At 43.8% G+C, this 27,374-nt stretch overlaps 1 protein-coding gene across 2 annotated transcripts; it reads right to left on the reverse strand.

Moving 5' to 3' along the window:
• LOC5506457 (receptor-type tyrosine-protein phosphatase F) lies at nucleotides 1–26,425 on the reverse strand. Of its 2 annotated transcripts, XR_007307603.1 has the most exons (30): nucleotides 25,886–26,425; nucleotides 22,172–22,468; nucleotides 21,533–21,829; nucleotides 20,580–20,882; nucleotides 19,032–19,322; nucleotides 17,499–17,930; nucleotides 16,305–16,610; nucleotides 15,655–15,827; nucleotides 14,914–15,055; nucleotides 14,324–14,553; nucleotides 12,297–12,378; nucleotides 11,963–12,065; nucleotides 10,706–10,752; nucleotides 10,524–10,636; nucleotides 10,161–10,251; nucleotides 9,702–9,778; nucleotides 9,558–9,594; nucleotides 9,260–9,357; nucleotides 8,645–8,767; nucleotides 8,149–8,315; nucleotides 7,550–7,685; nucleotides 7,108–7,254; nucleotides 6,761–6,854; nucleotides 6,508–6,584; nucleotides 5,951–6,085; nucleotides 3,209–3,334; nucleotides 1,798–1,949; nucleotides 1,146–1,281; nucleotides 678–817; nucleotides 1–630 (listed from the first exon to the last, which is right to left on the reverse strand). XR_007307603.1 is itself a non-coding variant. In XM_032374848.2 (29 exons), exons 1-29 carry the CDS (start codon nucleotides 25,956–25,958, stop codon nucleotides 734–736), a joined length of 4,569 nt encoding a protein of 1,522 aa, XP_032230739.2. In that variant the 5' UTR covers nucleotides 25,959–26,425; the 3' UTR covers nucleotides 1–733. The 2 variants fall into 2 exon arrangements, 1 of the variants encoding a protein (XP_032230739.2); XM_032374848.2 differs by having other exon boundaries at nucleotides 1–817.
• Nucleotides 26,426–27,374: the final 949 nt, after the last annotated feature.

The raw sequence follows: 27,374 nt of genomic DNA on the forward strand, positions 1-27,374 counted from the left end.
TTTAATAATTCACAATTTACTCTGAACAGTAACTCGAAAACTTCTATACAAATCCGTGAAATGGGAAATTGTCTCGATTCTCCATAGAACGATTTGTCTGTTTTCATATCGTTATGGATCGAGTTCCCACTGTACGCTATGCCCTCGACTATTTTTCTACAAAATTTTCTTCTAAGTTTTCTAATGCTTGTCGAGTAGTTCTATATACAGTATCATTAACGTCGATAAAATGTGTTTTTTCTTTGTCCGTGTTGTGTTTATCGCGTGTCATATTTGTCCGTGTTTTCTCTTTATCACGTGTCGTTTATCCGTGTTGTGTGTTTATCACGTGTCATTTATCCGTGCTGTGTGTTTATCGAGTGCCATTTGTCCGTGTTGTGTGTTGTGTTTATCGCGTGTCATTTGTCCGTGTTGGGTAATTATCGGGGGCCATTTGTCCGTGTTATTGTGTGTTGTGTTTATCGCGTGTCATTTATCCGTGTTGTGTGTTTATCGCGTGCCATCTGTCCGTGTTGTGTGTCGTGTTTATCGAGTGTCATTTGTCCGTGTTGTGTGTTTATCGCGGGCCATATTTGTCTGTGTTTTGTATATTGTATGTGCTTTAACGCAGATGACGATCTAATCTAAGATGTTATCAAATATTTCACAGTAGTAGAGGTACGCTATCTATTAAAGATGTTATCAAATATTTCACAGTAGTAGTGGTGCGCTACTACTCGCATTTAGTTGCTTTTCAAGCTGTACAGTAGTCATTCGTCGCCCTTGTTCGCCATGACAGATAGCTCTTCACCGCTTGGTAGCAGCAACTGTATTGCTCCTGTAGATGAGAAATCGATTGGTTAATTAAACTGGGCGTCCTTCCCCAGCCCTCTGTAAGGCTAGGGGTGCACAGGGTTCGCGCGAAGCCTTCCCCGAGCGCAAAAAAGTGGTTCATCATCAAATATCATTAAAGCACTATTTCTAATGCATTTGCATACATACACATATACTCTCGCCTACTAGTTGCTGCTACTAAGGCTCGACCTAACGGGAGTAAACATCCAGACACCTTGATACTAAAGATAGGCCTACAGGAAAGTTTCGAGTAACCGAGGTTTAGACCTATCGAAATTCATCCACAAGCATTCAGACCCCTTGATACTTACAATAGAGCCGACAAAAGCTGGACGCTGAGATCGTAACCACCTGACTGTCTGAAAGATGTCTACGGTATCCTCCGCTTCAAGACGCTCGATAGAGATGGCTAAAGCCAAGAAAACACCTGTGCGACCTGCGCCATCACTGAAATGACAAGCGAGTCGATATGAAAATCATCGTTATCATAATCAGTATTATCGTCGTCGTCGTCGTCGTTGTTATCAACTGTGTAATTGCTTCTCATACTGCATCAACATCATTATCACCACTAATGTCATCAGATTTCGCAGGAGCTCCACTTTGCAAGAAGGTTAACACTCTTTTTGTGCATCTTGTTTGTGTTTTTTGTCAAAAAAGTTGATTGTGTACGTGCATTCTTATAATGCCTGGTAAACAATAGTGACATAACGACATAATGTTTAAGTGTGAATGGTTCGATATTCTGACATAAGCCCAACCATAAGGACATAAACATAACGACATAAGTAAAAAAAAACTTTTTTTATATATCATTATGTCCATGTCGTAATGTTGGGCTTAAAAGACTGCGCGCGCCTATGTCGTTATGTCGTTAAGTCACTAGTACTAATGTGCACTAGGCATAACAGATGAGACGTTATCCTTCTAAAACAATTGAGACGCAAATGGACGGATGTCTACCTGCAATGCACCACGGTAGGACCATGATCCTCTGTGGATTGAATTTTCTGGACTTGCTCGTGTAGGAAGACCAGCCCGTTCATTCTAGGAGGCATGCCATGTGCTGACCAGTTATGGTATTGGAAATGATACACCAGGAGGCTGTCCATGCTCTGGGAATACAAATATACCATTTAAGAATCACTTTACGCCAATGACTTTACGGCCAATTATTTTACTCTACAGCGCAATACCGACTAACGCAAAGAATCCATTTCCATCGGCTAATTCAACAAGTGACTGTGATGCTTTCAGTAAAACATCGTTAATAAGGTATTATCGTTAATACTCTACTATCTGTTAAAGAAAAATGATTGTAGACGACCATTCCGAAAACAAATTTTACAAACAAAGATGAAAAGAAAACTTGGAAAATCACAGCGAGTTTTGCCGGTGCCAACATCGTCAGTCCCCGTTTCATGTGTCCCTTTTACGGTCCTGTTACCTTCCAAAGTACCAAGAAACGCAAGACAATTATTGAGAGCGACGACATGGATAAGTTTGGAACTATATGGTCGGTAGCCCGCCATTTTTAGCGACTTTTTTCTTTGAATTTATTCGCTTGGCTTGAAATCGACATTTTACTTTTGAATTTATTCGCTTGGCTTGTAATCGACTTTTTCGTAGATTTCTAGAGTTCTTAAAACCACCTTAAGCATTTGCGATCTGTGCCATATTAATAATTGCGATTACTTAAATAAATGAAAACGACGAAACTAGGGAAACTGATTCTACTTTCATTTCTTTACTAATAGCGCTCCGTCAATAAGTAGTTAGCAATTTTCAATTGTAAAAAAAAGACTGGTTGATTGACATTCTTTATACACTTAAACACCAATACCTCGAGCCTAACTTACCAGTGAAAACTAGAGAAAACAACTCAAGTTATCTAGGGTAAAAACATAAAGAAAAGTACTCCAAAGTACTCCGAGATTAGACTATGCGGGATATTCTACTTATCGATGTTATAAAGAGCATGATTAGCACTACAGTCACTCCTGATGAATATCCCGTTTTATGGCCCCCTCCCCATGCAAGGATATTAAGCCTACCCATGTGCCCTTCCATGCCAATAATTTGGTAGCAAGCAGGGTTAGGGTTAACGAGCGCGAGGTGTATTTGATCGGCATAATAATAATAAAAAACGCCTGTGTGATAAGGGACTAAAATACATAATGAAAAATCTTAAAGCGCTCGCGGACCAGGGTATAACAGCGGCGTAGACAGGATTTTTAGCAGCGCATTTTTTTTTCAGCGCATTTTCATCCTTATTTTTACGGTATTTACTGTATTTTTGGCTGCTAGAAAGGGGGGGGGGGGCTTCTCGGCCACCCCCTGGATAAGCCCCTGTATATTGATGTAGTGCGCATACCCCGTGACAGCGAAGCTTAAAAACTCTCTGGGTGTGGTCGTCCAGTTCTTCTTCGTCAATTTTGGTCACGATGTATTTCCCATAACGGACACAGCCATCCCGCGGCCAGTACAACTCACTTTCGATCTACAGAAGAGAATTCGGAACTCACACATGGAGATATGCAGTATATACACACACACACCCCTACACCCCTATAATAGCATAGAGTTATTTATGGGGATGCCATTGTAATGATTTTGCGGTCTTTATTTAATCAATTTATTGAGTATAATTGTCAGGATGTAGCATTGTGTGTTGATGCGGGCGCATGTAGTCGAGAGAGAGAGAATTCAGTTTCACATTACAATAATATTGCGTGATTAATCTCTAACGATTTAGTTCTATATTACTAGTGTGAGCGAAGCGTTGCATAATATCATGACAGCCATCATACGTGATGCCTGCCCTTTTTTATACCATGCCTAGAATAGGAACGGGATTGCTGTTCTATTACTTGGTGGGCAAGCATTTTTGTTTATTTTGTGCACCCTGGTTTAAACGGTGAGCCCAGTTCTCTGTATTACACTTTATTCCTTTAGAATTCTTTATTGTGTGACAGGGTCACTAGTGACATATTTTGGGAAAATCTAGAGACTCTTATTATTCATTGTTTTTAGGGTTTGAAGGCAAAGGAATTTCGCAGCTTGGGCGGCACTTATCTTTAACTGTTTCGGAATGCAGTTTGCGCTTTTTAACGGAAGTACGCAAGTAACACAAAGCTGCCAAGTTCAAATTGTTAGTTACCAATTTAATTAGTTTCTTTTCGGCAAGATTATCTTGTTTGGTTTGGATCCTATTAGCACATGATAATGATCGGAACGGGTGCATTATCCTTACCGCTTGCGAAGTACGGAAATAACGCATTTTTAGCAACAGGTTTTAGAATTTCGGGAATGCGGTTACTGCGCATAAATAGTGGCACCGTTTAGATACTTTTCAGTGGGTTATGGTTGTGCACTGGATTGGGTTATACTAAGAAGATAAAAGACTAGCTTCTAACTCAGGGGACTTTGTACTGTTAGTCATTCCCGTTTATTTTACACCTATTTTACGTTTATTGTATTGGTTTAGTTTGGCCTTTGGGACAAATTGTTGTAATTTTAGGCTTTGTTTGGCATCAATAAAGTATTTAGAGATTTATTCCTTGAATCCTGCTCGTTCTTGCGCGACCGCTCATCCTGTCCTGTTACAATTGCTCTCAGGGGTTGCTTTTTAAATTTAAATTTTTTAAATTAAAATTTATTATCAATCCTGAATGTCGTAGTAAACTTTATATATGTATTGAATAAATACAAATGAAAATACCCGAAAGGAATGAGCAGGAGGGAGCGAGGGTAAGCAAGGGATATGGAATTGGCCGAAAAACGGAGAACACTGATGAGCGTAGGGGAGCAAGGGTGAGTAAGGAATATGGAATTGTAACTGCTAAAACGGTGAAAAAAAAATTCGAGAACTGGCCGATAATCGAACCTCGAACCTCAATCCGGAAAATGAGAAAAAAAATAGACCATACTTCCAGACATGCGCAGAAACACCGTATGGCAGCATAAAGCTTTACGGTTAAGCTGGAGATTTCGGCCCTAGCACCGCTATCTAGCGAACTGTACAACACAAAAGAACCTGAGGTGTACCCGTGCATTAATGGGGAGGCAATAACCAGGATCCCAGCCCTGTCTTAGTCGGTTACGCCACGCACTGCTCGCTGAGATCTACACTGAAAAATATCGGGGTCTTTTTCACGCTTGTGTCTCTTGGGAATGGGTGTGTTGCTATAGTAATGTAGTGATGTCGTCATCATGTGCAGCACACTTTAACGACCTAGGTCTACATTGCTGCCTTTAGCCTTTGTTCTTCTTTGTCCAGTCACGCACGTGCATATGACATTATTTGTGCCCAGAACAACAAGCAAGCTACATTGAAATGAACGCAATCTAAGACGTTTTGCGTTCATAAGTTTCAGAAAACATGTGATTAAACCCAACGTAAGTTACTCCTCGAATTTCTTAGTTGCATTTCAGATTCTGGAGTTCATATTTTTCTTGGCACAGGCATCGGGTGTGGGGTCTCAGTCCTAAATATAGCATCCAAAAAATTAAAATCATGTGATTTGAAGTGTAGAGTCTCACACGCTGTAACGACGCAATTTGTAATAAAAAAGCTGACGTACTTTGTTATCACCCGCCAATGATTTTCATCGTAGTGTTAATAAATAGTTTTACAGACAGCTTAGTCACTCTTAGTTGCTAATATTGTTTACAATGAAGATCACGTAATACGTTACCAGATCAGAAATTCAATTCTGATTTTCTTTCCGAATCGCAAAATATGGCGCTTTAGAAATTAAATACACCTAATATTTGGGGGAGACCTTTTATTTACATTACGTTGTCAGTTTTTCGGCCAAGTCCGTATTCTTTGCTCACCCTTGCTCCCCCATTGCTCCTCAGAATTCTGAAGGAATAAAGTGGAGTACCGAGCACAGGGTGATCGTTTTAACCCGGGTGCACCAAAAAGAAGAAAAAAGAAAAAAAAATGCTTGCTCACCCTTGCTTTGCGAGCAAGTGTAAAAACGCAACTCCGTTCCTATTCCCCCCCCCCCCCCCATCCCCTCTTAAATATTGAGCTCTGCAATGTGTTTTTCAGTCACGTATTGTGTCTTTCAGTCACGCAATTGTTTGCTTCACCCTGGTCCTGCGTTACCTGTCCCCGGTCCTGTAGCTCCGTCAACATCACTATTGCCGTACATTTCTGCTCCCAGACCATCTGCCAGAACTCGTTGATCGTGTTTTCCATGGGTGCCTGTGTTGCGATGTACTCATGGGCCTCATTATAGCTCTGGAAAAACGTAACAGCCGCACAAACTAAGCTACTTAATACGATAATACGATTTTGTGCAATCCTAAGGGTCTTGTATAACCTCCCCCTGAAATCCCCCTTTTTACCCTCTTCGGCCGTTATAAAAAGTCGTAAGAAAAATTAACAGATCTACCTGCAAAGGACATCCTTATTTGTTATTTTTTTTATTAATTTTATTATTATTTTTATTTATTTCCCTCTTTAAAAAATTGAGGTTATGCCTCATGCCCAAATAAGCGCGTATTACTCTCTTAACAAATATACCTCTTATTCGACTAAGAATTCACACGTCTGTCTTTTCTGACTTAGGTTACAGAGTGCTATATCGATTAAGATTGAGGCTAGCGATAGGTGATCGTATAATAAGGATAAGAACGAGAAGACTCAGGTGTGTGACTCACATCTATGTAGCTGGCGTTGATGTACTCAGAGCAGGGAATGTCATTAGTGATGCTCAGCCGAATACGATTTGTGTCAACTGCAACGAAAGAAAAGTTGTCACTTCTCTCTGCCCGTCTGTGTCCGTATGTCTGCCTGCCCCTTTGTCTGTATAGATGTCTGTCTGTGTCCGTATGTCTGCCTGCCCCTTTGTCTGTTTATATGTCTGTCTGTGTCCCTGTATGTTCTTCCGTCTGTCCGTCTTTTCTTACTCACATGGTACAACATCTGGACATCTGTTTTTCACGATGTTTTCTCTGATGTACGCGACACTTCGCTCAAACTCTTCGTCTTTGCACACTTGCAGATTCTGTCAAATATATCAAACATAGTTAACGAAAAGAAACTTCCCGCGCATGTCAATAGGAATTATTGTGGCGTGACCAGAGAAACTGCAGACTATGACATGAAAAGTGAGCCCATCCTGGCGAGTCAGCCCAGCGCAACTTACTTTAGCCTGCGTAGCAAGCGTTTCTGTGGAGTTTCAAGCGCGCGGCCATATTCCTCGCTCGCTCTCTATTCCTGCTAAAAACAGAAACGCTTGCTACGCAGGCTAAACTTACTTCGAACTCATCCTGTCGCTGTCGGATGATATCAGGATCATTGTCACGCAACACCAGTAGACTGGACGCGATCTCTTGTGACGGAATCTCAGTGATGCCACACAGTGACGCGTCACGCAATACGTCATAGATGAACGCGTACTGTTCCTGCAAATGTCACGCAGTCACGCAATGAGGAAAACATCCAGCGTCAGTTTAAAATGCGACAACAGCAAATATTTGGTTAAAAGGACATCGTCACTAGTTTTCTTCCGGAGGCCCGACAGAAACCTCAACCGACAAGAGACAAAATAATCTAAATTATCAGTCACATCCTCAAAGAAACTTCCAATACACACACTGCTTTTACAATTTTAACATATTGCTCGTGCTTTAAAGATTGTTATGTAATCGATCGGAAGTAAACTGGTGACAGTTTCGTGCATTGTTTGTACTGACTTACGTGCGTTTGCACCATAAAGTTTCTTTGCGTGCGCATCTGAGCAACGAACCCATACACGTCCACGACACCCTCCATCACCATCTGATCCATCAGTGAGTCGATAGCTATAAACGTCCCTGTCCGGCCAACGCCCGCCCTAGACACCACGCACGCGCAAGGGAACACGTTAATATTAGTTAAGGTGCCATACTACCATCTACCCGTTTTAAAAAAACCCGAAATAGCATTTGAAAAATCGCAATAGCCTACGTGTAGCTGTACGTAGGTGTAATGATTTGAAATAATGCTTATTTTATGATCCATAGAGGGTTGAATACAACGTGTGGGCGATGGCGCTTGATGCCAATAAAAAAGGGATTACAATGTCGGTTCGAATTACATACAGGCCTTGCATAATCAGTTAGTTAAAGTTGAATAAAAATGCAAGGACAAGAATTAATCGACTTTTTTATGCCGAAGAAATCCACCCTTCGAAGGTTTTCCTCGTCGAGCGTATTCCCTAGCCAAGACCATGACCATGACCTGACCCGCCATTTCCAGCTACAGCCTTGTTCTTGTTATATGTAGTACCGAATGGGATCCTGTAGGGCTACACATACCCGCAGTGCACTAAAATAGGCCCCGTCTCTTCTGAAGACAAGTGGTAGCGGTACTTGTGATGGAAGATGATGAGAGGCGCAGTGTTTTCCGGCACTCCCTGATCTGGCCAAGCCGTGAACTGGAACTGCGTGACTTCACGCTTATCCATGCACTCCGGGTCTGTGGACTAAATGCGAAAATCTATAGATGCCTGCCAAACTTTCGAAATACCCAGCTCTCGACAGCCACAATATTTATACAACTGACACTTATGGCTGCCAAAGGAAGCAACGTGTAATATTGTACACAGGCGTGGGTCCAGGAACAATTCTGACCTGTTTATAAGAAAAAGCGCTAAACACTGTCGCCTCAATTAAAATAACTTTGGAACCGCACCTGCTTTTGTGAGAGCAATACCTATAGAATTCATCCTGTCCCTCAGTGTCACATATCACCCGGAAGTAACGCTTTCTTGAAGAGAATGACGCAATCATGCAGAATATAACGCAATCTTACCCATACGAGGAATGTGCGCACGGTCCAGTCGGTCATGTGCGTGACGTCCACCACAGACACCGCCACGTCACCGTACTCCTGGTGGCCATCCTCGGGCCAGTAACGCTCGCAATCGCTACGCAGCTAGAATACAATGAAAAGGGCGTCACGCAACACCGAATGGTAACACAATCGCTACGCAGCTACAATACAACGAGAAGGGCGTCACGCAACACCGAATGGTAACACAATCGCCACGCAGCTACAATACAACGAGAAGGGCGTCACGCAACACCGAATGGTAACACAATCGCTACGCAGCTACAATACAATGAGAAGGGCGTCACGTAACACCGAATGGTAACACAATCGCTGCAAAGCGACAACACTGAAGGGTGACGCAATTGCTACGAAACTGCAACTCAAGTTGAGGGACGCTACACAACACTGAACGGTAACGCAATTGCTACAAAACTGCAACTTAATTAAAGGGGCGTCACGCAACACCGAACGGTAGCGTACTTGCTACGAAGCAATATGAAGGACGTGTATAAGGATAACTCATAAGATGCTGTACGAAAAGGATTGTGTGACGGGTAAGATACACTCTATCTGGTAACAAACAGTGAACGGTACCTTGACTTTGTGTTCAGTGTCACCAAGCATAACTATCGTTGTACAGCCCTTTTCCCAGATCAGGCGCCAGAAGTCTTTAATCGTCTCCGTCAGGGGGCCTGCAAACGTTGTTTACAATGTTGTTTGGGTTTGCTAGATCTGGATCGGTCTAGTGCCAACTTCCCTGCGCGGCTCTGGTCTTACACGACAGTTAGTCCGGGGCCACTTAGAAGAGCTTAGGTACTATCTAGACCCGCCCTAATGTTCCGAAGGTCGTACCCAAAGGCCAGATCGCCTGATTAGTAACGATTTATCATACCTTGTGCGGCGATGTATTTCTGCGGACATCCATATCCCTGCAAAAGTGTATGTTAATGCCTTAAAGATATCTTTAAGATCCACAATGAGAGCTGCCTGCTAGATAATCAATTTGCCAATGAAAAGGTTATCATCTGATACTCACATCTACAAAGTTGGCGTTGATATAATCGGATCCTTGGGAATCTTTCCTGGCCCGAAGAACAACCCGAGAGTGATCATCTAAAACGTAACAACGTTGAGAAAGAGTTACATCGCGTTACGCAACGAGAAGTGATAAACCTGATAAACATTTGTAAAAATCTTGGAAATATTGACTGTTTCGGGTTTCAAGTGGTTGATGATGTAACGTATCCTAAACTCTTCCAAGCCTCTCGCGCCTCGCGGCTAATCACAGAAATCCCAAACACTAGGCTGAGAGAGTTTGATTTCCATAAAATTCGATTTTATAACCCCCGAGAATTGGCTTATGAAGTGGCTTCATATTCAGATATTTGATGGAACATTTAAGTAGATCTACCTGTACAGCTGGCGAAATCTTATCGACGCGTAAAATAACTCGAACATTTAAAGCAAGTAAACTGATGAGCGATAACCAACTCACACGGTAGAATGTTTGGGTATCTGTTTTTTGTTTTGTTGTAGGGCGTCTGCGCCGCCTCAAACGTTGCTCTCGGACCAAGGTGGCTAAGACTCTGAAATGAAACACAGTGCTTTTGAAAATTAAGGTCAAGTCGTACATCAATAATCGCCCTGTGTTCCCACAAAATGTTCGGCTGTATGTAGCTAAATAACCCGCAAAGTTTTCGGCTGAATCGTGCAGCTAAAAAAATAAATTGCGGCTAAATTAATGCTAAAATGGCTTAGTTGCGCCTAAGTATCATGCGCCTACATAGCTCACTAGTAAGAGGTGAAAATTTCCATGCTTTTCTTCTACAACTACTGCTACTTCCTCTCTTGTGCTCACCCTGTATTCCTCTATGAATAACGAGTCGTCGTACCCGTGGAATCGTACACAGTGCGCCTTGAGGTCTGGGACCGGGACTGGCCGGTGCGCGCCGAACGTCTTAGGTACCGTTGCTAAGGGAGTAAGGAACGTTATCTTAGATGGATGGGTAGGGATATTAGTTCATAAGACTAAGAACTTACTTATTTCTTGCGTGCTTTTGTTTTTCGCTGCTCGTTTTCTTGATCTCCTATAATTAGACCAAAGGGTACGTAATGAAAAGGGTATGAGTCCGAAGTAGTCCGGTTAACTCATTGCAGGACTATGAGATATGATCTTAGCATGGGAGCAGGGCTACCACAAGAGGACGGACAGCGCAGCCGCCAGTATAATAGATGCATTGTAAAGTATACAGTGGCTATACTAGTGGCTATTTGCTAACCTGGTGAAACCGACCTAGTGGGGATTTGTTGACTGTAGTTAACCTGGTGAAACCGACCTAGTGGGTATTTGTAACCTGTAGTAAACCTGGTGAAACCGACCTAGTGGGTATTTGTTGCCTGTAGTTAACCTGGTGAAACCGACCTAGTGAGTATTTGTTGCCTGTAGTTAACCTGGTGAAACCGACCTAGTGGGTATTTGTTGCCTGTAGTTAACCTGGTGAAACCGACCTAGTGGGTATTTGTTGCCTGTAGTTAACCTGGTGAAACCGACCTAGTGGGTATTTGTTACCTGTAGTAAACCTGGTGAAACCGACCTAGTTGCTATTTGCTTACCTGTAGTAAACCTGGTGAAACCGACCTAGTGGCTATTTGCTTACCTGTAGTAAACCTCATGAAACCGACCTAGTGGGTATTTGTAACCAGTAGTAAACCTCATGAAACCGACCTAGTGGGTATTTGTTGCCTGTAGTTAACCTGGTAAAATCGACCTAGTGGGTATTTGTTGCTTGTAGTAAACCTGGTGAAACCGACCTAGTGGGTATTTGTTGCCTGTAGTTAACCTGGTAAAATCGACCTAGTGGGTATTTGTTGCCTGTAGTAAACCTCATGAAACCGACCTAGTGGGTATTTGTTGCCTGTAGTTAACCTGGTGAAACCGACCTAGTGGGTATTTGTTGCCTGTAGTTAACCTGGTGAAACCGACCTAGTGGGTATTTGTTGCCTGTAGTTAACCTGGTGAAACCGACCTAGTGGGTATTTTTTACCTGTAGTAAACCTCATGAAACCGACCTAGTGGGTATTTGTTGCCTGTAGTTAACCTGGTAAAACCGACCTAGTGGGTATTTGTTGCCTGTAGTTAACCTGGTGAAACCGACCTAGTGGGTATTTTTTACCTGTAGTTAACCTGGTGAAACCGACAAAACTAACTAGAGGACCTGGAAAACCTGTTACAATTCCCCACCAGGTCGGTTTTACGAGGTCTGTTACAGAGGGTTTGATATGAGAATTTTCTCTGACCTGATCATGACGAACACAAAGGTGGCAGCAAGGAGCACCACTACCGCACCAAGACCAACCAGGAGCCAAGGCAGGTGGTCCAGATACTTGTTGGAATTTCTGGCTGAAATGCGACGGACATAAAAGAAATAATTATAATTTAAATCGAATATTGGCTCAGCTACATGAATAAACTGGTATTCTGGAAATATGGATATGCTATCCATCGCTTGAGTAAGTAATTAGCAATAATAAACAAAAGGTTGGAATGAAACTGATTTATTTTTAGTATACCAAAAGGAATCAGCTAATGCAAGTAGCGCGACGATAACAGCAGCATGATACGAGTACTGACCGTATCCCAAGGAATCATCGGAGAGGTGCTGTACAGTAAGATCGTCACTCATTTTACCAGGTACAGAGTTGAACGCTTGAACCTAAGAAAGAGAGGTATCATAATTATCCATAACTACTAGGGACGACAAAAGGGTGTGGTGACCGAATGGGAGATGAAAGTGTGGTAGCCCCCCCCCCAACCTCTTATTCATCTGACTTCTCTTGCAACACTCCAATGATGGGCACTAGCTCCTGTTTTCTTATGGCGATCAGTCCCGCGTTTGTACAATGCCCCCCCCCCCTCCCATCTTATGTCCTAATTACTAGGGGCATATTAATCGAAATAATGTACTTGTACTCCCCCTTACCCTAATCTTGTACTCCCCCTTACCCTAATCTTGTACTCCCCCTGCCCTCATCTTGTACTCCCCCTACCCTAATCTTGTACTCCCTCTTACCCTAATCTTGTACTCCCCCCTACCCTAATCTTGTACTCCCCCTTACCCTAATCTTGTACTCCCCCTGCCCTCATCTTGTACTCCCCCTACCCTAATCTTGTACTCCCCCTGCCCTCATCTTGTACTCCCCCTACCCTAATCTTGTACTCCCCCTTACCCTAATCTTGTACTCCCCCTGCCCTCATCTTGTACTCCCCCTACCCTTATCTTGTACTCCCCCTGCCCTCATCTTGTACTCCCCCTACCCTAATCTTGTACTCCCTCTTACCCTAATCTTGTACTCCCCCCTACCCTAATCTTGTACTCCCCCTTACCCTAATCTTGTACTCCCCCTGCCCTCATCTTGTACTCCCCCTTACCCTAATCTTGTACTCCCCCTGCCCTCATCTTGTACCCCCCCTTACCCTCATCTTGTACTCCCCCTGCCCTCATCTTGTACTCCCCCCTACCCTAATCTTGTACTCCCCTACCCTAATATTGTACTCCCCCTACCCTAAACTTGTACTCCCCCTTACCCTAATCTTGTACTCCCCCTTACCCTAATCTTGTACTCCCCCTTACCCTTATCTTGTACTCCCCCTTACCCTAATCTTGTACTCCCCCTTACCCTTATCTTGTACCCCCCTTACCCTAATCTTGTACCCCCCTTACCCTAATCTTGTACTCCCCCTTACCCTAATATTGTACTCCCCCTACCCTAAACTTGTACTCCCCCTTACCCTAATCTTGTACTCCCCCTGCCCTCATCTTGTACTCCCCCTTACCCTAATCTTGTACTCCCCCTACCCTTATCTTGTACTCCCCCTTACCCTAATCTTGTACTCCCCCTTACCCTAATCTTGTACTCCCCCTACCCTAATCTTGTACTCCCCCTTACCCTTATCTCGTACTCCCCCCTTACCCTAATCTTGTACTCCCCCTTACCCTTATCTCGTACTCCCCCTTATCCTAATCTTGTACTCCCCCTTACCCTAATCTTGTACTCCCCCTGCCCTCATCTTGTACTCCCCCTTACCCTTATCTTGTACTCCCCCTTACCTTAGTCTTGTACTCCCCCTTACCCTGATCTTGTACTCCCCCTTACCCTAATCTTGTACTCCCTCTTACCCTAATCTTGTACTCCCCCTTACCCTAATCTTGTACTCCCCCCTTACCCAAATCTTGTACTCCCCCTTACCCTAATCTTGTACTCCCCCTACCCTTATCTCGTACTCCCCCTTACCCTAATCTTGTACTCCCCCTTACCCTAATTTTGTACTCCCCCTTACCCTTATCTTGTACTCCCCCTTACCCTAATCTTGTACTCCCCCTTACCCTAATCTTGTACTCCCCCTACCCTAATCTTGTACTCCCCCTTACCCTAATCTTGTACTCCCCCTTATCCTAGTTTTGTACTCCCCCCTACCCTAATCTTGTACTCCCCCTGCCCTCATCTTGTACTCCCCCTTACCCTAATCTTGTACTCCCCCCTACCCTAATCTTGTACTCCCCCTTACCCTAATCTTGTACTCCCCCTTACCCTAATCTTGTACTCCCCCTTACCCTAATCTTGTACTCCCCCTTACCCTAATCTTGTACTCCCCCTTACCCTAATCTTGTACTCGGCCGTCTTATCTGGTAGCGTATGCTCATGCTGAATGGTGTCTCCTGATAATTCCGAGTTTACCGTCTTGTCCCAAAGGACGTCCCCTTCGTCGTTGATGTAGTACACTATGTACTTGCGGATGACTCCATTCGGCGACTTCGGCCTCTTCCACTGTATGACAAGTCGTGGGCCATCTTTCTTGAGTACAGATACTTCAAGCGGCTCAGACGGAGCTGTCAATAGCGAAAAAAACCTTTTATTTTCCCTTGGTAAGTCCTATTGTTGAACTATCCACTCCCTCGAATTATTACAATCTATGGCCAAGGTCTTGAAATCTAATAATCGTATTAAAGAATGTCGATCAGTCACTTTTTTTTCAATTTGAAAATGTAGCGGTCTACATTGCGGTCTTCATCCAAAAGTTTATAAACAAAATGTTTGATTGAGCTTTTTTTTTTCCAGTAAATTATTTGATTACTTGAACTATCCATTAGGAATGGATACTCTGTGTGACTTGGTATTGTGCGGGAGCGTAAAATGGCGGCGTGATTATTCTTTTATTTATACGTATTCAGAATGCTAGACACGCATACCATCCTCGGGCATCATCTGATCCACAGCGTCCGAGAACGGTCCCCATCCAGATTCCGTCGATTCTTCGCGGACCGTGAAGGTGTACATGCTGTAGGGCTGTAGCCCACCAATGATGGTCTCCCTGTGGTATGAATCGGTCACCTAGGAGATTGAAGGGCCTTTATCAGCGATAAGATTGCTTTGACTGCACCCAAGCCGACATGACGGAAAAACATGACTTAACGCTTCAAATAAGCTCATTTCAGATCTAATAAGGCGAAAAATTTCTCTAAGTACTTAGTGGGTAATAGCAAACAAAATATCAAATGCGACTTTTTAAAAATTGATGCGACTTTTTGTAAAGTGTCATTGATATTTGAGCTTTTCGTCCCTAAGCTCATACATAGCGCAAGGATGATCAAGGAAAAAATATCTTAAAAAGCAAAAATCTGGGTATGTTTATTTCGGCCTCACGTTATTTGTGTTTCAAAAATCAGTCCTGAATACAAGGAACCGATGGCCATTGTAAGAAATTGTGTCTTCTTTCTCTATCTAAATGCGAATTTTCCCGGTTTTTCCGTCATGTCACCCAAGCCATACTACAGACGTACGATGAGTAAGTCATTGTTTTAGGTGTACATAAGAGTAAGACTATGGTCTTATGCATGTAACTGCACTTTAATGGTTACAAACTGCCCTCATTGGTCCTACAACGAAACACGCGCCCGAAATATTGAACTCTCATTGGCTAAACTTCATACCTTGACAATCTTCTGCGACTCGCCCTCGGGGCTGCTTGACCGCTGACCACGTAAGACCCAGCGCACCATGTAACTCTTCACTATCCCCAGGCCCCAGGCCGGGTTCTTCCATGTGACCTGCACGGAAGTGGGGCTTGTGACATCAACATATACTTGCATTGGCTTTCCGGGTACTGAAGAGAGACAGAACCAAAGACAAGCCGATAAGAATCTACCCTGGGTACCAGAGCCTCCAGACAAAATAAAAATACAATAAAAATCTGTATTTCTGGAACTGAAAAAAGCTATTCGTCCACCCTGAGCCCCTTGCTTCGCTTGTTACGGAATTTTGGCAGAGCGTCACTGGACAAGAGAAGTCTGGAGGCTCTGGTGCTCAGGGTAATAAGAATCCGACTCCATAGGGAATTTCAAAATAACGCAAAGTTAAGTTTTTGTGTATTCGCCAAGCTTTTTTGAGGTTTTCTGTGAGGACCCCATCTTCGGGAACCCAGGGCGTCGAGGTTAGCGTTACAAGGCGGTAGAGGGGGGAGGGGGGAGGAGAGGGGAGGAGGGACGGCCTTGTTCCGCCTCGTTCTCACACCTCTGAACTCGACGCCCTGGGTTCCCAAGGATGGTGCAGGCTCTTTTTGATGCACGAATTGCGCATTTACCTATTTTCAGAGTTGTCGCCTCAGTGTGCTTGCTTCCCGGACCCTTGCCTTTACTAGTGAAGCCTGCGACCCATATCTTGTATGTAGTCAGCGGTTCCAGTCCGTGTAATGTCATGCGCAGTATTGTCGCATTTACTGACACCATATTCTCGATGACGGCCTGATCAGCGGTCTTCTTTTTGTAGATCACGTGATATCCCTGCAGCTTGCCATTGGTGAATAGAGGTGAGAGGGGCTGCCACGTGACTGTGATGGTGGTAGCTGTGACGGACTCCACTCGCAAAGCAGTTGGAGCTTTACGCGGAACTAAAAGGAGATAAAGAATAATAAGGTTTATAGAAACTTGCTAGGAAACTTCAAGGGCATAAGGGGCGGACAATCAGAAAAGTGAAGGGGGGTGGGGCTGGGCAAGTTACAAAAATTGCCTAGAAAAAATGCATTCAGCCCAAAGCAGACAGAAAAAAAGCATACAAGCAAAACAATTCATGCAAGTCTTGGAGACAACAAGAAAAAAACATCATGCACAACTGAAACCACTCCAACCCCCCCCTCCCCCCCCCTCCCTTTACTTTCTTTAATGGTCCGTCTCTAAACAATAGGCGCTCTCGGATGTTTAACCACCCTATCACGTGATCACATCCCTGCACAAACAAAGCGTTCAGTGCAAGAAAACACATCTTGATACAATGTGCACACCTTGATACAATGTGCATAGTACGTTGCAATACACCTACTCGACGCGTAGGTAACGTTTTGGCATCACTACCTGCCCCCTGTTCGCAGGCCACCTCAACGGTAATTTTCTTATTTCTAGCCTAAGTGGGTCGTCTACTCGCCCAACAAGTATGCAAGGATTTATTAGTTCGACAATTCAGAGCACGTAGGCTGCTGTTCATGTCCATCGTCTATTGGGACATTCAGCGCAACCCCCTTTTCTGCTCGCCTGTTTGCCAGGCCGGTTAACTACATATGCACTGTATCTGAACATCTCTTTTTCTGTCCCAGGACAGGCCAGTACTCATTACATACCGCCTTTGAAAACTGTCCTCCCTTTCCCTTGATACGCCAACAGCTATGACCCCAAATGCTTTTGAATTCCACCTTTGCAACCCCCCACCACCATATCAATACCAACACCACCACCACCCTCTCCACTCCCTTAATAAGGTCAGCTGCTTTGATTGCGTGACATACCGTCCTCCTCAGTCCGGACCGTGACCGGCGCACTCTTCGGCCCACTCCCCTTGATGGTGAAGGCCGCTACCTCCACGCTGTAGGCCGAGTTCGGTTCCAGTCCACTGATCTCGACACCCCGAGAGGACGCGTTTACCGCAAGAGCGTGCATCACGCCAGCGTGACTGATCGAACGCTTTCTTATGTTGCGGAAGCTTGCGCGATGTCTAGAGCGTTTGTGGCTATCAATGGAACGCTTGATCAGGTGTTTGTTGCGCTGGGTTAAACCGTGACGGCTGTTACGTCTCACGCGACTCTTCACGCTGCTGTAGTACACGTGGTATCCCTTTAGCTCGCCGTTGACCTCATCCGCGGGGACTGGGCTCCACTTTACCAGCAGGCTGTTGGGTCCAGTGCTCTTCACGGTGACTTTTTCTGGAGCAATTCCTGGGACTAGAGTATAAAATGAAGGTAAAATTAAGAAATGGCAGGCCTATACCGAACCCAAGAATATAAAAAAAGGCAAGAAATTCGAATTTAAATATTAACAAAATCGACGAAATACTTTAATAGGAAATCCACGAAAAAAGAAAAGGATCAAGGCAATCTGCCGGGGATGGAACTCGGCTCTAAGATGAAAAACGAAAGTAGACCATACATCCAGACGTGCGCTGAATCACCGTATGTCAGCTAAGTCTTAGTCGGTTAGGCCACGCACAGCCCTCTGCTAGGAAAGGTGAAAATTATCGAGGTCTTTTGAAATCGTCATTTTTTTACAAATGATAGCGATTCAATCGTCATTTTTCTACAAATGGTAGTAATGCAATCGTCATTTTTCTACAAATTGTAGTAATGCAACCGTCATTTTTCTACAAATTGTAGTGATGCAATCGTCATTTTTCTACAAATTGTAGTGATGCAATCGTCATTTTTCTACAAATGGTAGTAATGCAATCGTCATTTTTCTACAAATTGTAGTGATGCAATCGTCATTTTTCTACAAATAGTAATGATGCAATCGTCATGCAAAGTGAGTAGTACACTGGTTCATGCGCACTGAATACCAAAAAAACACAAATATTATCGCCAGATTTGCTTGGTAAAATGCTTGCGGTTTCCCACCTTTCTATGTGGTCTGGTGCTTAGCCCCCCTAGCCAGAAATATATTAACTCTAAGGGTAAGTTTAAACGTCGTATTATCCATGAGCAGTATTTAATGCAAAAGCATGCAAATGAAGATGAAACAATCGACTTGATTCATTTGACAACTTAAAGCTACGCAAAGATAGTAAAAAATGATTATAATAGCCATGGCTATTATCGCTAATATTATTGTGCCTTGTGAGTACACAGACGGCCTTTAAGGTTGGTTCTCAAAAGCGAAAGCGCAAGCACAAACGCAAAGCGCAACTACAACGCATTTCTCATGCTCTTGTTTTCCAGTAAGATCCCTAGCGGGATCCATTACAACGCATTTCTCATGCTCTTGTTTTCCAGTAAGATCCCTAGCGGGATCCATTCCTTATTATAATACTGTAAAGTTATCAAACCTACCATCCTGATCGGTCTCCTGCACCACAGGCTGACTCTGCGCACCCATTCCGTCACTTGTCCTCGCCGCTATCGTTATCGTGTACCGTGTATAGGGCGTCAGGTCGCTGATGCTCACTCGTAGCTGGCCGCCTCCAACATGTTTGGTAATAGCTGCTTGAGTTTCGGACGCCAGGGTAACAATGTAGTCGATTATGGCTCTACTGGGGTCTCCTAATTCTGCAGCAGCCCACTCGACTTTCATGCATCGAGGGCAATCGCTACTTGTTCGCACATTTTTCGGTGGGCCACAGCCTGCAAGACGCAAACAGATCTCTGGTTTTCGGCAGGAAGTGGCTAAAGTTCAACTTATCACGTTCAACTTCAACGTATTGCTTTAGGTGCCTATAGTTGAGAATGCACATTCATGTGTGCAGTTGTCAGCAGTGCTTTATGATTGGCAAATAGAAGAATATAAACGTCGTAATTGAGTGTGCTCTTATTTTCAGACTTCTAGGGCATCCAAATGGCTTTTAGAAACCAGGATCAATTCATGTACATGTTACGCATAATTAAATGCCCATGACAGCTTATATTTTATCATTTAAAGTAGGGGTATACTGTGACGCTAGCCCGATATCGAGTAACCGTCACTCAAGTTATCAGCCACTAGGACTTTATACTTCCAACTACCTTCAGCTACCACCAACAATGATCACCTTCCTTCACGACAAAAATAACAATTACCAGCAACACATAGTCTTGAACTGTCATAACAGTCTTAACCAAAGCCAATAGCCAAGTACGTACACAGGGTCCCCACCCTTCAAGCCCTGGGTACCAAGTATGTACACAGGTTTCCCACGCTATGGTTTTCCGAGTCTGTCCACAGGGCTCCCACGCTTTACACACTGGTTCACCGAGTCAAAGAATATAAAAAATAGATAAAAAATTCGAATTTAAATATCCAAATAGGATGATAGACAAATCGTTAGGGAATCAACAGGGATCACACGCTCTACACCTTGGTTCACCGAGTCTGTCTACAGGGTTCCCACGCTCTACACACTGGTTTACCGAGTCTGTCCACAGGGTTCCCACGCTCCACACACTGGTTCACCGAGTCTGTCAACAGGGTTCTCACGCTCTACACACTGGTTCACCGAGTCTGTCCACAGGATTCCCACGCTCTACACCCTGGTTCACCGAGTCTGTCCACAGGGTTCCCACGCTCTACACACTGGTTCGACGAGTCTGTCAACAGGGTTCTCACGCTCTACACACTGGTTTACCGAGTCCGTCCACAGGGTTCCCACGCTCTACACACTGATCCACCGAGTCTGTCCACAGGGTTCCCACGCTCTACACACTGGTCCACCGAGTCTGTCCACAGGGTCCCCCCGCTCTACACACTGGTTTACCGAGTCTGTCCACAGGGTTCCCACGCTCTACACACTGGTTCACCGAGTCTGTCAACAGGGTTCCCACACTCTACACACTGGTCCACCGAGTCTGTCCACAGGGTTCCCGCGCTTTACACCCTGGTTTCCAAAGGATGCGGTTAACACTCACCAAGCTTGGTTGTAATATTCTGTATGGGTCCCCCCTGGCCACTGCGTATGTACCCCCTGACACGTGTTAGACCAGCCATTTTAATCCCGTATGTAGCGTTCATCTTTCTGTCCTTAATTGTGATGGTAGTGGTGGTAGCATTGACGCGCTTGATTGTTTTCTTCCCAGTATGCCATTCATACTGTACTATGTAGTATCCCCGTAAGATTCCATGTACGAACTGCTGCGGGATGTGTGACCAGCTCACTGTGATGGTGGTGGTGGTGGAGGTTAGACTTTTTATCACTGGAGCTCGAGATGGGACTGGAAAAAGAAGGCATATTTTCTTATTCAGGTGCGTACCAGGGAGGGGGGGGGGGGGGGGGGGGGGGGACAGTACCACTTGGCTCCCAAAAAGGAATTTCTAACTGAAGTATTGTCAAATGCTTTCCATTTTTTTCTATATGATATTTATGATTGCGCACTAAAAAGTCAAAGCGCACCAAAAGAGAATCATTCATCAAGAAACTAGAATTGATGTCGTATATCCTTTTCCCATAAGCTGACGTGCACAATCTAGGATAACTAGTAGTGCCACACACTGCTCGCGCAGAAGTCTTGATGGATGTGCGCGAGTAATTTGTCGGTTCAAACGATTTGGAGCACAGTACGTTGTCTTGTATAAAGGAATTAAATCTTATTGGTTGACTGGAGAAAGTGAGTATCCCTATAACCTGCACAAAACCCTCAAAGCCTCTAATTAAAGCCCATGAATATTAGATTTCTTTTAAATGCTGTAACTGAGTACCTCAATAGTGCGGTCAACCCGCATTAAGCGGCAACCAGTCTCGGTCCCAAAAAAGTCCCGTTAATAAAAGTACTATACTATATATTAGACTGTTTATAGATCCTTTCTTTTAATTATTTTGATACTTGATTAAAAAAACCATGCAACGACATATGAGGGGTCTTACCAAACTCGTCGGTCCAGACATATATAGGATCACAAGGCGGTCCGTCACCTATATTAGTATAGGCCTTTACAGTGATCACGTACTCTGTGTAGGGCTCCAGTCCCCCGAGGTGCATGCTGAGAGGGTAGAGAGAGAGGCACAGATCTGTGATTGGTGGATCTGACCTCTTCCGGTAACACAGCTTGTATCCAAGGATGTGCCCGTTACGCTGCTTGGCGGGGACTTGATCCCAAAATACCATGATCCCCATGGAGCTTGTGTTGTACGCGGTTACGTTTGTCGGAGGAGCACTCGGCTCTAGAGCAAAAAAAAAAAACAAAGTTTCATATTTTACGTCTATAAAGGCACAGTTGACATTTAGTTTGTATAGAAAAAAATCCTTGCGCGTAAAATTGTATAGTAAATAGGGTGTATGGTAATAGAGCTTTTGTTCCAACAAAGAACTAATGTTTTAAAGGTAAGCGTGATCACTCTGGTCACGTCATGCCTGTGGGGTAACGTTTCGGACGACAAAACCTGCCCGCGAAACACCTCTATCTTATTTCTCATAGATTACCAAAGTTTTTCAAGATTTCTTTTATGATAATTTGTCGCCATGATTGAAAGCCGACATTGTCAATATTGTTGTGGAAAACGTACCTGTTTCTGGGGTCTCTTCCCATATAGATCTGGAGAATCGTCCATAGTTCCCCGAGTTGTCTCCTTTCTGGACGCGAAAGTAGTAGTACGTGTACGGCTTGAGATTGCCAAAGACAAAATGTCCCTGGTCGCCGCGAACTCGAGTGTAAGTCTCGGGAGCCTCGAGCGAGCCACGCCGCAGACCTATTCTGTAGTGTATGCTGCTCGCGGGCGCGTCTGTCTGTACTTGCCACACAAGCTTGAGGGTGAACGCGTCGATGATTCGTGTGAACAGGTATTTGGGGGGAGTCAGCGGCACTGCAAGAGCCAACATTTGTTAATTTTAGAAGGGAAAAAAGAAGATGTAATACTTTTTTAGTAGGGTCCTGTAAGCCGATTTTCATCCCATGGCCTCCAAATACTACCCCGAAGTCCCGTCCCCTTTCCTGTCCCGGGTAGCTTCAATCCGTTTCCGGGAATCCAAATTACCCCGCTTTTTAAAAGGGCGAATCATCCCGGTCCCCGCTTTACCTCTTCAGGGCTTTATAGAGATGTAAAAAAACATCCAGGTGCACAACAAAAAAGGGGGCCTTCTAATGATGAATACAAAAACAACAACAACAAGGCACGATTGTTTCGTATATGTTTCTTTCTTATATGATTCTGTTGTGATGAAACTGTTCATTTTTAGACACACGAAATACGAAATGCGATGTAATATAGTGGTCATGGAGTATTTTATCATGTCATCTTAGTTTGAGGAGTCCCAAGTGATTATACGTGCTAGATTGTTCACAGGTCTTCAAGTAATGAACTTTAGTTATCATAAATGATAAATATAGCTACGGTTGTGCTTATCGCGGTTTAGCCTTTTGCCAAAATCTGTAACAACTCTTAACGTTCATTGCGGTGAGCGGGGATCATAACAGGCGGCCCCAAACGGTCAAATACGGGGTTAAAAAGCCACAGGCGTGTTCCAGATGGCGTCCAAGAACAAAATTCTATAAATTTAGGTATACATTTATGGATTAAGTACCCGCTTAAAAAGAAAACGAAACAAAAGCAGGAGGAAAACCCCCAAAACGATGCAAACGGAAGGGTATAGTGAACAAACAAAATGTGACTCCCTTAGAAGCACAGTTGATAAATGTAAAGTGAGAATAATATAGAGCACCATTCTTTATTAGGCGTGCGTTTGACACAAAACCCGCCGATTACGTCTACCTGGTAAGGATTACAAAACCACTTTACAGCTCAATTAACAAAGATGTACGCCTCCATATATTGTAACACGGCACTGGCCTCCATTAACCATTAACAGTTTTACTCCTGAACCTCTCCCACGACCTATCCCTACACAGGCGAGCTCGGACATTGACATGTGTTGTGGCGCTTGGCTAAAAAGAGTTGACGGGGACTTGCCCTGTGGCCGTATAATCACTTCTTATCTTTTGCGAAGCACGCCGGCGAATATTAACATGCTCAGCCGGATGCATGCCCCGAGCAAAAGGATCAGATTATCTGATGGTATATCGCCTTATTAGTGATACACATCATGTCAAGTGTAACAAGCCCTCTGAAGATGTTGACTATGATAACAAAACACTCTCTAATCAATCAATTGTAACATAGGGCTCAGACAAATTTGTAACGTATTGGCTATAGCTGATGATGATAATCTTACAGCAAACATTTTCCGGAGCACTAAACTAACGCTAAAGGGTTGTGGGATGTCTTTAGTTGATGTGAGAAGTTGAAAGTCATGTGCTCATAGGTGTCGGGTGGACTGTGGCAGGTTGCTTTGTGTTGCTGTTTATTTATGGCGTTGGATGCTGGAGGTTGTTATTGAGACTCTTCAGGTATTTGGGGTTGATGTGAGGTGTTGCAAAAAGGGTGTGGTAGGACTGTTAGGAGCTTTGTGGTGCTATAGGCTATGCGAGGTGATGATGCGGGGTGGTGGCGCTGCTAAAATTGTCTCTGTTCTGTGGGCTGTCTTTGTACGCAGTTTGGGATATGATAGGGGCTGTGGGTACCCTGGTTGGCATCCTGTGCATAATTTCGCCATGTAATGCTTCAGTATGTAAAATAGCGTGGCTTTAATGGCGTAGAAAAGTAAAAAATGCTGTGGGTTGATTGTAGACTGTTTTGAGGTATTGTTAAACGTACAACACTGTGATGTTATTGGTTGTAGGATTCCGAAGCTTTTGCGGGATGTTGTAGAAGGATCTAAGCTGTGGCGGGCTTTAGTATGGGAATCAGCTATTACTATAGAGTGCTACTCTTTAGAGTGCGGTTCTTGTGGTTTCGGTTAACTGGTGGTCACGCTGTTGTGGATGCCATACGTCCGAGAGGTAGAAAAAAAGCGCTACTCTTGGTTATTAACGGGCGCTTGTGAGCACCAGCGAACTACTGCGCAACTGAAAAAACTTGAGTAATCCAGATCAAGAAATCGAGCAGAATGGTACTAAATAGTGCTATAAAGGTTATGCGGTGCTTGTGGTTTCTGTGGAAAGTTGATCTCCGCCGTACAATGCAGGGGACGTTTTGAGATGAAAATAGACCTTACATTCCAACCCTTTAAATCTTCCACACCCTATAAATGTATTACAGTAAAGGTATTGTATAATACGTCTTCAGAATGAATGTAGGATCCAGCGCCATGGAAAAAAAAATATCCTGAACAAATCCCTGATGCGGGGGCTAAATGCGGCATACCGTGCGCTATCTGCACAAACTTGGCAGATAGATCCGTTGGCTTTGTTCCCGCGAGACCGGATCTCAACTTAGCGTAAAGTTCTTGATGATAGTATTTCCCTTAACATACTTTTGACGAGAAACTAGATAAATTCCAGTGCTCAATTTCCGTCTTATTTTACTGGTATATCAATGACGATAGGTATCCAGTTATTAATGAACACTATAGCGTCGACGACAGTGGTCCCTTTATATAAAAATATGTCGAGAAAGAGTTGATTTGTAGGCAAAATTTCAAATACCGCGGAATGCTGAAACAAAAGAAATTGCTTTTCAAAAACGATGTGGGCTCTTCGGTTTGCAACAATAAAGGTTTGTTTTTGTTTTTGGGCTACAGAATGCTTTGCGTGCTTCTCTCTTCTAGCCCAGGAAATATTTCTAACCACAATCGGATGTCTATTCCTCTGCTAACTTTACGGTGTAGCATTACTTCTATCGTTGGCATCACTGCAAGTCGAAGGCTTATGAAATTTGAGTGATTGCTCTACTTATTTAGTCTTCTTCCTAAGTACACATCAAAGCATCTGTTATCCTTATGTCAAACTCGGCATTTTAACCATGGAAATGCGCTGCACAAACACGAGAAAATGCCACACACATGTAGCATAACAAACATAAAGCCTCATTCTGCCAGTTATACAATTGAGACAATGCCTACAGTGGCCGCTTAAACGTGTTAATAATTTGCTTTGATTGCCTGCCCATATCAGTGGCGTCCGTATAGTTTGAACTCACGCGATATCGGTAATACTTATGGTTCTTCTTGCGATAACAAAAATCTACTAATACACAACAAATTCTAATGGTTTTCCTCACTAAACATGCAATGACAGTCAAAAAAAATTCGTTGTGGTTATAAACGATTTGTCGGGGCTAAAAGAGAAGGAATAATTTATATCGTGTGATAGGAGGTTGTAGGGTGCTAATAGTTAGCCTAGGGTATACTACACACTACAAACGCAAACAATGTTTTAGACTCACCGCTTGTCGAAGCCAATCCATCTTCTGCCACAAACAAGGTCAACGCGGAGAAAATCAAAAACCTTGTGGCCATATTCGGGGCCTATTTGCAGAGTTGGTCGAGCTTTAGAATTCCCAAAGCGGCACTACATGTGTAAAAGAAGTAGATAACATCCGCAAGACGTGTGTTATGAGTAAAGAGAGCGTATTTATGACAGGATCGAGGGCGAGTTGAGACTGCAACTCGCGCCAGATGGTCGAGTCGATTATGACCCGTGAGACTGCGAGCGCTGAATTATTTGGTGTGTTTATCACGTCACGAGCTGAGGTCAGCACTTCGGGCGAAGCAATGATAAGTAGCTCTCAGCCACTCGCTTGCTCTCCTTCGCGCTTTCACCAACAGGACGAGGCAGCACAACGCGCGCGTCGCTTTCCTCGCTTATCCATGGGCCATGTCCTTTGCGATTCCGAACGGAAGATATTCCAGGCTGTTTTTGGGTGTGTCGTCGACTCTCTCTGTGTTTCTCCAAGCACAGCAGCAAGGGTTGCTATTCTCTCGTCAATAGATTTTCCTATCGAGGTCGTGCTCTCAGACAACCAATCACGACTTGACGAGTGATGGTCTCACGGGCCTTTTGATTATGATGTGCTGGGTCGAGGTAGATTATGTTTCTCGATCCTTTTTTAAAAGAAATTCATAAAAAAACTTACTCCATTATACTTAATGGCTTTTCACGGCACAATGACTGCTCTTCGGACTGTTTTGTCACTTTTAGCTACTTCTAGAAATTGCGAAGAGCTCCATTTTAGGGGAGCGGTGGGCAAGGTTTCAATGCCATTCACGGCAACTGCAACCTTGAATTTCTATCTCTAACACAAGGAACAGTTTTCTTCTTTAACCTCCTAACACTATAAGTATTTTAGCGGATACAAACATTAATTTATGTTTTGTTTATTCAGGATGTTACACACGTGTCTTGATAACAGCACCGGTTCGTTGTGACTCGTATCCTGCCCTGAGGCTTTTTGATGAAACCAAGCCCGTTCCTTGTTTATGATACTTATTGATATATATATATATATTATACCATTCGTACCGTTCTATAGCCACGTTCGCAATTTAACAGTGATCACGAGTGTGTCAAGTGATAAAGAATTGCATGTTTGGGATAATGATTCCTCGAAAAAAAAATCGGTACTTTTTTGCACACCACAGAGCATGCGGAGTGAGTAGTTCTGTTTGTGGCCTATGAGCTTTGCTATACAAAAGCATATCAACTATTGTTATAAGGTGACAGTTATTTGCTTTTCAGAATAACAATTCTTGTCCCAAGAAGCAGTTAGAACTAAGTCCGTATATTCAAGGTTTTAATGGCTGGACCGACGTCTTACCTGGGATTGACTCGGGCGGTTTGCCTCCAGTCACATAGCTAAAGGGCAGGGCGTACGTAGCCACACTCTCATCAATATTTGGGATACCTTTATACGCACTCGGTCGTTTCTTTGAGGC

This window comes from Nematostella vectensis, chromosome 1, assembly GCF_932526225.1.
Source record: "Nematostella vectensis chromosome 1, jaNemVect1.1, whole genome shotgun sequence".
Taxonomy (NCBI): domain Eukaryota; kingdom Metazoa; phylum Cnidaria; class Anthozoa; order Actiniaria; family Edwardsiidae; genus Nematostella; species Nematostella vectensis.

Coding starts and splice junctions, on each gene's coding strand:
- LOC5506457 (XM_032374848.2), bottom strand. CDS start 25,958: ATGGCCACAAGGTTTTTGATTTTCTCCGCGTTGACCTTGTTTGTGGCA. Junction 10,252..10,523: donor TATTCATAGAGGAATACAGG/GTGAGCACAAGA, acceptor GTTTCATTTCAG/AGTCTTAGCCACCTTGGTCC. Junction 3,335..5,950: donor AGCTACAGGACCGGGGACAG/GTAACGCAGGAC, acceptor TCTCTTCTGTAG/ATCGAAAGTGAGTTGTACTG.